The sequence below is a fragment of the Corvus hawaiiensis genome, chromosome 6 (assembly GCF_020740725.1).
Source record: "Corvus hawaiiensis isolate bCorHaw1 chromosome 6, bCorHaw1.pri.cur, whole genome shotgun sequence".
Lineage (NCBI taxonomy): Eukaryota > Metazoa > Chordata > Aves > Passeriformes > Corvidae > Corvus > Corvus hawaiiensis.
In genome coordinates, this window is record NC_063218.1 from 59,540,864 (window position 1) to 59,551,887 (window position 11,024).

The 11,024-nt window shown below is 40.7% G+C and overlaps 1 protein-coding gene across 1 annotated transcript; it reads right to left on the minus strand.

The window, feature by feature from the left end:
• Positions 1-2,318: 2,318 nt before the first annotated feature.
• Positions 2,319-6,522, minus strand: FIBIN (fin bud initiation factor homolog). The gene has a single exon (XM_048307789.1). It carries the CDS (start codon positions 6,266-6,268, stop codon positions 5,648-5,650), a length of 621 nt encoding a protein of 206 aa, XP_048163746.1. The 5' UTR covers positions 6,269-6,522; the 3' UTR covers positions 2,319-5,647.
• Positions 6,523-11,024: the final 4,502 nt, after the last annotated feature.

Below are 11,024 nucleotides of genomic sequence, written 5' to 3' on the forward strand. Positions count from 1 at the left end.
GTGTTGCTGTAAAAGAATTTTTAAAGAGGCATATCAGAATATATAATGAAAATTTCAATCTGCAGTATATTTATGTGCCTTTCTACTGTCACAACATCATTTTGCTTAATCCTGTAGTGCCAGATCAGTTCACTAATTCTCTTTGGGCTTTACTCTGTCACTATCACTCATTCAGGGATGTACCATGGGGGTTATGCCACAGGTCTCCATATGACTACTAGTCTTTGCAGTAGGTTACTGTGACATAAATATCAGTTTGGCAATTAGTAGGTAAAGGGCATTGCAAAATTTAAAGTCACAGGGTAACATACAAAGAGCAAACATCCTAGGAATCAAACTCTGCTTGCTACCCTGACATGATAGTAAAAGGCTACAACCTAGACCAGTATTCCCAGTGGAGTCAGACATAACCAACAATAACAATATTTTCCTGGTTCTGTGAGCTGGAGCTCTGCACACATGCTAAGGGAGATAAAAGCAGCAACTTAGAGCAGGCCTGAGATGTATGTGCAGTGGGGCAGACTGAAATTTAGCTTAGAAGTGTAGAGGAGTTACTATTAAAGCCAGTGAGATGTGCAAGTAAATAAATACCTTGCAGCCTGCATATGGTTGTGGAATCAGATACAATGGAAAAGTGATTAGGATAGGAGCTATAAATCAATATATAAGTAGCACAAGGGGATGCCTGACTTTTTGAAAAACCTAATTGCCAAAGAAATGTAAGTGTTAGAAATGAAAACTGGGCCTGGCTACAAATTAGCTTCTAGGGAAAATGAGCACACCATGAACTTCAGTTCATTTCTGATGTATACAGTCAGATTAATTCCTCTGCACTCATATAAGGAAAAAAAAATCTGAGTGAGGTTTACCTCTTATTCATTTGCTCTTTTTTTCCTAGGGTTACTCTTCTGAAATGAGAGAGTATGTGAGATATTATTTAAAGTCACAAATCTAATAGCATCCTAACTTATATGATGATCCAGTTAAGAATTAACCTGCATTTTGTTGTGCCTCTGTTGGAATCCAGAGTAAAAAGTGTATTACTTTAATACAAATCTCAGATGAATAACATTAAATAAGAAACAAAATCATATTAATTAAAAAAGGACAAAGCCGGCTATTAAGAAAAATTGACTGCTCTTCAATAACAAAGAAGCTGTCCACACAGAAAGTGTAAAGGAAAGAATTCTTTATCATTACCCCAGAAAAGGCATAACAAGATCTTAGATAAATTCAGCTGAGAACCTAAAGCTAAAAGTCCACTGAATTAATTGTCGTGGACTAAAACCTAACACTAAAATGAAAATCATAGTCACATTATTTTTGAGAAGAGATAACAAGTAGACAGCAAAAACCGTCTTGCAGTTTGGAGGGTGTCCGAATTATTAATGTAAATAATAGTATTTACACTATATACCAAATATATAATACCAAATGATTACTATTAATAATAGTAAATCTCTGTTATAACACTAAAACTACTCTATATTGGTAACTCCTGTCACAGGGAAAAATCTGCGGAGTGGAAAATGTATGGAAAATATGATGCAAGTACATAGCTCTTTTGGTCATCGTGCACTTCACAATATTCACATTATCCACTTCACTGGATGATGAATCCCTAAAACGACCTTCTCTAATGACTTTCCTCCTCCCCAAAGAAAGTTCAGACATGAACAATGACTACTGTACAGTTTCTAAGCACTTAAAAGGGGTGTACACAGTCTAAGGAAGGTTGTCATCTGAGAAAATATGATACTCTTAGCATTGTCTTTTCTTATGAAAGAATGTTAATGGCATGTTGGAGACTGCCAGCAATACCTCCCCAAGGTAAGGTAGTTTTCAAGGAGGAATGACTCTACACAGACACGAATGACTCCATCCAAGTCACATCATTAAAAATGTAATGGTTATGGAGACCATATGTTTTCCTTGTTACAGAATTAGTCATTAAATTCTGCCTTTTCCAGTTATAAATTGATCTTATAGGCAGGATGACAACTCAATGAAGAAAATAAAATAAGCAGCTTTAGTCTCTTTATACACATATGTTCTAATAACAGCTTTTTTTAAAAGCATGTAGCACAGTCAGGTTTTTTTGCCAGTTTCACATATTATAGGAATGAAATACAGATCCACAAATTGAACAATTTTTTGCTAATGGCTCACCAAAAAAATTTAGGCAATAAAAAACAAATTCCCCAATGAACTGCAAGTAAAAATACATTTTAAAAGACAGAAAAATGACAGACTTTGAACCCACAGGATTACTTCAGGCATAGTGGCTGTGAAATGCACTTCACTCAACAACACTTCAGTGTTAGTTGAAAACTTCTTTAATAATCACAAAATTGGTATTCAAGAAGCATGAGCAAGAAACTGGTAAAGCAGCATGAAAACCATCTAAAGAAACAGACACACCAACAGTAATAGACACATCCGATAGAATTTCTCCACAAAATACACATTTTCTAGACAAGACTATAACCAGAGCTCTGTAGCTCACAAGGTTGTTTCTAGTGACTAAGCCAGGTATATTTTTTGCTTCTGAGGTTCACGTCTTGCCAAACTGCATTTGAGTAAATGACAACCTATATGAGCAACAATTTAGCTTCAGACAATTCATACAGCCCAGCTTGGCACACATAGGGTTTTTTAAAGGGTCACCAAGTTTTTGAAAGCTTCACTTGACCTCTCTTTGTGAGGATGGTCCTGGGTAAGTCAGCCTGTGACACTGGAAATTGCAATTTTGAAATCCAGTTTGCACACTCCCCTCTGAATTCCTAGTCATTAACTTGGCACAAGGCAAGGACACTTTTCTTTCTCAAGCTTCTTTTAATGGTTTTGGGCATATTCTGAGTGCCTTCTGTTCTGTGTGTATCTGTGGATATGAGAATGTCCACATCAGAGCACTGCTTTCCAAAGTGAGCTACCTGGAGAGAAGTGGAGGTGAGTCCCTTAGTGCCTTGCTTTGACTCTAGTCATAGAATGCTTTGAGTGGGAAGGGACCTTAAAGATCATCTCATTCCAATCCACCTGCCTTAGGTGGAGACATCTTCCACTAGACCAGGTTGCTCAAAGCTCTATTTAGCCTGGCCTTGAACGCTTTCAAAGATGGAGCATCCACACCTTCTCTGGGCAACCTGTTCCTCTTGATGAAAAACTTAAGTATTAAGTAAGCTCTCTATGACTGTTCCAGCTGCAGCATTTTTTTTTTCCCACAAAATTGTCTTTTGCTCTTCAATACCATCAATGCTTTAATAAATTCAGAAATAATACATGTTTTGAAAATCGTCAGAAAATTACAAAAAAAACCCCACTGTCAGCTCAATTTTAGCTCAAACTTCTGCATTCTGAAAAAGAAAAAAAGAGTCTAATACCAATGCAATATTTTAACACAACGGGAGAATATAATGAGGATGATTGCTGTTACAATCATCCTTTTAAAGCTCTCTGCTTAGAAATCATCACCAAATTTTCAGTGATAAAAGGGCCTTTACTATTTGAAATAGGCTGTACGAAGCTCCAGATCCAGGGGATCTTCATACCTTCCAAACAATTAAGTTTTACCAGATAAAAAGCAAAAGCAGGACATTAATAAGATTGCAAAGAGTATTGCAATATAGTTTTCATAATTTTTAAAGAAAAAAATTGAATTTAAAACTTTAAACTGCTGAATATCACTAAGCATTCAGTTCTTGCAGGCAGCTCTATAAAAAACATTTAATGTATGAGCTCTGACTCAAAAATTATATATTTAACATATACATTTGCTTAGATTAGCCAAAATGATATAAATCAAATTCTAGTAGATTTAAATGTCCTAAAAGATTTTTGTATTGGCTTCAACAAATCCACATAAGATTGACCATTTTTATTAAATGTGTGAACTTATACATAGACTAGACTCAGATATCTTAATTTTCTTTTTGAAAGGAACATTTAAAGCCTTCCAAAATCAATGCTACTGAAGCAAAATCAGAGTTCTGTCATATTTCAAATATAAAAATGTTTATATTTCACTGAAACATAAAAAAGTGTCAGGATTTCATATTTATCATATGAAACATTAGTGTGGATTATAAAGTACCACAGTCTTGTTTCATTAGATGACAATTTACAGACTTATAATAACTTACCCACTGGGTGGTTTGCAGACTGAAATATAACTAAATGGGAGCAGGGTTGACAAGAACAGACCTCAAAAGTACATCAGCTTCTCTTCCAATGCCATGAGGTTGCTAAGTGTTTAAAAAGGCTTACAAACTCAAAAAAGTCTGCAAGCCCTTCTGTATTGTTTCTTTTAATGAAACTTGCTTACCTCATGAGTCTGTAAATTTTTGTTTTTACTAAAAAGCAAGTTATTTCACTTGGCAGGGGCTACAAATTTGCAATTTTTTTCTGTAAAGACACACTTCAACAGAATGTTTTAAAATTAAGAATATCTTGGGAACTAATAACAAAAAAGTACTTTAACATTGTTTTCAATATTTACTACAACAACCTGTAAACTTTTTTCATCCAAACGCCTATTCTGCCTGCAGTATCTGTAACCTAATAGCCGCATTACCCCAAATTGTCAGTTAAATAGCAATGAGTCTAAAAACCCAAATAAACCCCACCCTCCTTCCCACCAGGCACTTTTGCTATTGTCTAGGACCACAAGTAGTTTTATTAAAAACTTAGCTAGCAAAAGTACAATGTCACCAACAAAAAAAGTCACTATGCTTTCATGTCTTGCTTTAGAAATATGCTCCTGGCTCTCAAATCTGGGATCCAAAACTCTAATCACCACTAGGGCTCATTCTTTTTGCTATAAAAATCTCCACCAGCATTCTCAGGATCTGACATAAGCCTTTTTGGCTGCTTCTTAGGGTAATATAGATTAAAGTCACAGATAAGCAAGCCTGGAAGTACAAATCCTGCCAGAATAGTTACCATCTTTCTAAACGCAAATGAAAATCACAGCTCTATGTAGTGGAACAACGTTTAATGATCATATAATGCATATCATTAGAAAGAAAGTTAATAGAGGACCAGAGGTTTCACCCTGAAGGACTAACAACAAAAGCAATTTTAGCTACACAGGAGTCTGGAAGGAGCTGGCCAGCACCTCACTTCAACTACACTTAATGGCAGGTGAGCCACAGAAAAACAGGTGATATTAAAAAAACCAAACCCAACAGGGACTCAGAGAGAAAGCTTACTTCACTTTGCAACCAAAGATGAATAACAGAGGGTAGATTTTTGAATATGGGATATTAACTTAAACATACCTCGAACCTCCTGGTTTATAGAATTGTGCTATTTGTTTAGAAAGTAAAATAAATAAGGTTTTTCCATGAAGAATAATGTATTTTGGTTGAGTTACTATCCCTGGAAGTGTTAAAAAATGAGTAAATGTAGCACTTCTCAATATGGTTTAGTGGGCGTGGTGGTATTCAGTCAAAGGTTGTACTTCATGATCTCGGAGGTCTTTTCCAACCTTAATGATTCTTGGGTTTGTCCAAGGAGGTGCTCCTTCCAGGCAGACGCCAGGGCTGTGCCTTCCGGGGGACTGGCGGTAGGGCTGGGGGTCTCTCTTGAAGCCGGTGGGGGGTCCAGGTTCAGCTGGGCCAGGGGCTCCTGCCGGGCACGGGGTCCCGTCTCAGGCGCGGAGATAGTCATTCTTGAGGCGACTGAGGCGGGCGCCGTGGCTGCGGACGGTGAGGGCCAGGAGGTCGTACTTGTCGCGCAGCCCGCTGGAGACGTGGCGAGTCTCGCGGAGAAGGGCGCGGGCGTGCAGCAGCAGCCCCAGGAAGCTGTCGCCCAGACGGGACTCCTCCCGGCCGCCCTGCTCCTGCCCCTGACGGAATTTGCCCTCCAGCTCGCTCAGAGAGCGGTCCGAGCTGGAGTAGGCGTCGCTGATCTGGGCGGACTCGCGGCGCAGGTAGGCACCGTAGCTCTCCTCCCCGTCCAGGTCGTAGGAGATGCTCCTGCCGATGCCTTCCAGTACCCGGCCCGCGTCCTCCACCTGCCGCCCCAACACCGTCAGCTCCTCTCGCAGGCTGAGCCCACCGCCCGCCGCCGCACCGCACCGCCGCTGCTCGCTCACCCGGAACAGCAGCTGGCACCGCTCGGGGTCGTCGTTCTCCTCGTAGTCTCCATCGGGGACGAAGTAGTGGTGCAGGCTCCCGTTGGACATCTCGGGATACAGCGGCCCCTCGAAGTACCCGCGGCAGAGGCTGCAGAGCCAGAACAGCCACAGCAGGCGCAGAGGGACCGGCATACTGCGGCCGACGGGCAGCCTAGGGCCGCCCGTGCCGCATGGATCTCCCCGGTGCTGCCGCTGCCTTCCCCGGCTCCGCTGCAGGCCGCCCGGGCCGAATACCTCAGCACGGCCGGAGAGCTGGCGGCTGTCTGTGGCTGGCTGCGCCGCGCCGCGCCGCTCTTAAAAGCCGGGCAGCCCCGCCGAGGGGGAAGCGGCGCCCGCGCCGCGCCAGGCAGGGAAGGGCCGGACCGGGCCCGGCCGCCCCCCGCCCCGGGCACCGGCCACAGGGCCCCAGCGAGCACCGCCCCCCGCATCGCCCCCGCGGGGGTGTCAGCCGCAGGGAGGGAGGGATACAAGTACACCTTTCTACTCTTAATAAAGAGAACCCCCTAAACCTGACGTTGCTCCGGTCTGCTCTTCCTCCCGTTGTAAATTACTGCTTTGCTAACAGCCTGCTCAAACACGGCTTGGGACAGAGGGACTTCTCAGAGTTGCTCAGGCCACATAGTTTGTCATTGATCAAAAACTAGGAAGGGAAAAAGATACAGGATCAAGTACAAAGTGTAAAACAATAAACCTTGATAGGGTAAGATGGGAAAAGGAAACAAAAAATTTGTTCTTAAACAAAATGTCAGATGTGTTTGAAGAAAACCCCATTACAGCGCATCCTGTGGGGCTGACTTTGTAAGAAGCATTTCTTTTTCATGAAACAATATTTTGGGTGAATCTAGTAGCAGAATGGTGGCAGGTTGAGCCATGCATGTAACTGTTAGAAATCTGTCTTTACCATTTTTGAGTTGTTAAATCAAGGTGAGATCACAAAAAGAAAGGGTCTATAAAGTTACCAACTCCTTTCACATCACCTTTTCTCTTTCATGGAAAAAATTGCTTCCTAGCAAAGATTATGCCAAATCCTGCAGTCATCCAGAGTTAAAACTCCTGCTGCTGTTTGTGGGAGATTTGCATGCAACAATATTTATATTGCCTCTATAAACTAAATAAGTACTTTATCATCTTGACACTTTCTGCATGTTGTAAATAACTATGGTGCTGACAGTTAACTTTGTTGGGAAAATAGGCCAGACACTTAAGATGTATCTCTGCTTTTTTTACTATTACGCTGGGCATTGTAGATTAAAGCCTTATGAGGCTCAGGGGCCTTTGGGTCTACCATTTCTTATGCTGCCATTCCTTTAGATGCCTATAATTCAAATGCAGTCTCGACTCCCTTTCCTCACGCCTTCCCTCATTCTCTAATCACAAGCTATCCTGTCTCTGGGCACACGTGAAGAAAATAGCTGCTGTAGAGACCAGTTGCTCATCTCAGGTTCAGGTGTACTGAGCTCCACAAGCTGCACCCTTCTTTGCTGACTGTTCCTTGAGAGGATTCAGGGAGGCATCTATTCCCATGTGTCTGGTGGATTCCTGCGAGCTCAGTGATGGGCTTAACTACATAGCCAGGCCCTTTACGGTAAGACACATAGCTACCAAGTGCAAGCTGTCACTTTAGTGTGGCCTTCAATATTTCATGATAACCTGTGATATCAATGTGCCTGGGCATTGACTTCAGAGCCTACTGAAGTACTTTACATAAGTACAGAAGGTCTTAAGACTAACACCAAGAAACAAAAGCAAAAAATAAATCAATCAGTCAGACAACCAACAAAAAGCTAACCAGAGACAGCAAGAGTAATAACTGAAGACTTTACTTACTGAATTGATATAAAGTAGTCTCTGCAAGTTCTGGGGTCGTTTGAGACCACAAACATGGACAACTCAAGAAGAGCAATATTTGCAGTGTCCAGGCAGCTTCTCTTTACAGGCAACTTTCTGTTGAGAAGCCAGGCCAGACAAGCTATTGTAACACAAGCACACCACTCATTTGGAAACATTTTAAATTTGTAATTAAGTTCACAAAACACTCATATAGATAGGAATTAGGCTAAGGTACTGTGCTTCAGCTTTCTATAAAATGTTTAAAGCTTATTCAACTGAGGCTGTTTGGTATTTGTCCTTGGTCTGTGTTAGCCAACAGGGGCTACTTGAAACAATTCTATTCCCAGGATGCTCTTGTTTCACCTAATGTTTTGTTTGGATCCCAATTCTTTGCCAATCACACTACATGGTCTCCATCCATTTCCACCCAGGCTGGGATTAGTGACAGCTGATGTGGCTGGTTGTAGTGGACTCTATTTTTGAGGTCTCCTCATGAAAGTACTGCATTGTAAATCATCCAGCTGTAGCTTTGTCAGCATAGTTATGCTTTCACCAGTGCCACAGAGGGTAAAAAAACAACTAGCTTTAGTAAATATTTTGTCTCTTTGTACATTTAGCGATTAAGAGGTGTATGCTGTTCCCTGCTGCAGTTGCTGACTCTCTGCCACTGCTCTTTTCAATCGAGCATGCTTTATTGAGGTTTAATTTAAATTTTATATCCAGATAGTCTCTCCCCAAGTAACACACTTGGAATGTCTGCTTTCGAATGAAGTCTGCAATTCGGGTTCTGCAGCCTTAGTGACTCAGTGGGCATAGCTTTTTTGGGATGCATCCAAGAAACAGATCTTCCTTGTGGCATGCCCCCATGAAGGCCCTCATTTAAATCCTGGCGTTGTCAAAAGACCCATTGATTTCAGTATTTTATCCTCCATGCCTGCTTAAGCATTAAAAACTTCTTTCTGTATAAATGAGGAAAAAGTACAAGAAGCAAAAATGAAGCAGCATACTGGTACTGTTGTCTTACAAATACTTGGCATGATATACTCTGCCGTGGTAAAGCTATTTTTTTTCCACTGAATAACATTAGTTTAAAGTAATATAAAGAACTGTAGAATTTGCTCTGCATAACCTCTTATGCAACAGCACCAAAATCAACCTCCAGCCCAGAAATGGCCTATAAGCTGGAGGCAAATGCACAGCTTAGCACTGGATTTCAGGCAACAGTTGTATACATCTTCCTCTGCAAACTATGCTTCATCTTTGGGTTTTGGCTCACATGTAGTTGCTACTTCTGTTGTAGATCATGGCAAACTTTGCAGCATCAGAATATTTCAGACGTAAATGGCCATTAATTTGGAGAACAGACATATGTTGTACAGTCCTAAAGGTCCCACAGGCTTAAGAGTATAAATGTTTTCTGAATAGTGGCTTCTGTTTTCCTGCTATGAACTGTACTATGACTTTACATAAAGATACCTTGTTTAAACATGAGACTAACAAGTATGTGTATGTAATTTCTAATTGTAGGGTGAAGTGCTAAATGCCCAAATGGCATCAAGTGAGGGGGGCATGAAATAGTCCATGAAAGAGTAATGCCGGGGGTTTTTGTAGGAAAATTGCCCTAAGAACATACCAGAAATTCTGTAGAGTAAAAAAAAAGGTATGGGGAATTAAGCTTTTATAATGCATTTAGTATTCATTCAGTATAACTTTCCAATACAGCAGAAATTCAGAATCGGTATGCTGAAGCACAAACCATGACAAAGGTTCTAGGGCCAGAAGCATGTCTGGGGTTTCACCGAAATTTTGAATTTCTCAGGAAAGCATATTTAATTCAGAATTGGAACAGCTGACCAACAGATATCTCAAAAACAAATTTGTAGAGAAAACAACTTTATTGTTAGCTTGTTTAAGCTAACTGATTCTGATAACCCTTTTCTCCTTCACAAACTTCAGGCCGAAGCCACATCTGTGTCTGGGCACAGAATCCTCTGAGTCCGTTAGCACTGGCCTGTCTTGGATAAGCAGTACAGAAAACCAAATTCAAAAACCACAAGTATCTGTAGAAAGATTGGGTATGAGGCTGAATGTGAATACAAGTAATGGAAAAGGTCTGTCATGCTGGTTGTCTCAGAAGAGTTTGCAATTAATATTGAACCTACTTCAGCTTTAGCCAACACCAAAATGAGCTTGGCCTTGGCAAAAAAAAAATGGAAAAAGATTTTGCCACAGCCCATCTCTGTAGTGGGTGCTGGTTTACTTTATGGAAATATAATTTCCTTAAAGCAGAAAACTGAGGCTATGCTCAGTTTATAAAGCGAAATTATGCATCTGGATGCTTCATAGGAACAGAAAAGGTTAAAAGACAGTTGAAGCAGGATAAATATCTGCTGGTATTTTAGTAGTGCAGTTTCTGTCTGGTGATGAAAAACCTTGAACCCCAAAAGGGATATTGCTAGCATCTCTTCAGCAAGGTTCCTGAAGTGGAAATAATAACACTTCCTCAGTGGAAATGAAAACACTTAAAAAACATCATCGCTGGCCAGCACATGGAGAAGTTTTCCAGTTACTGTAAATGTAATTTGTTACAGAGACAGCATATCATGCTTCTAACATGTTGATTTGATTTTCAATCCTTTCTGTATTATTTTTAATGTTCTTTGTAAGCATGAAAAGGCTGCATGTGGAAACACATACTTTGCAGTTGTTACAGAAACATGGTTCACTAATTATTCATAAAAAATGCTTTCTCCTTCCATCTAACCTGCTAGGAGTAAAATAAGATTTTAAAACCCTCAAATTTTCTTTTTCCTTCTCTCATTGTCTCACAAAATAGAGAGAGCTGACAATCTGACATGTCCTTCTCAGGCAGGGGTAGCAAAGAATTTAAATAAAAGCCTTGGAAGAAATCTAGAAGAGTCTGGTGGGGAAATGCTGATGTCATCTCCCATGGGATTACTCCGTTTTTACAGTTTCTCAGGATTTGTGGACCTGTGATGTAATGTATTCATTTGAGGCAGGGTCTTGAGAACATAAATTTTCTGAAAGCTGGATTTCA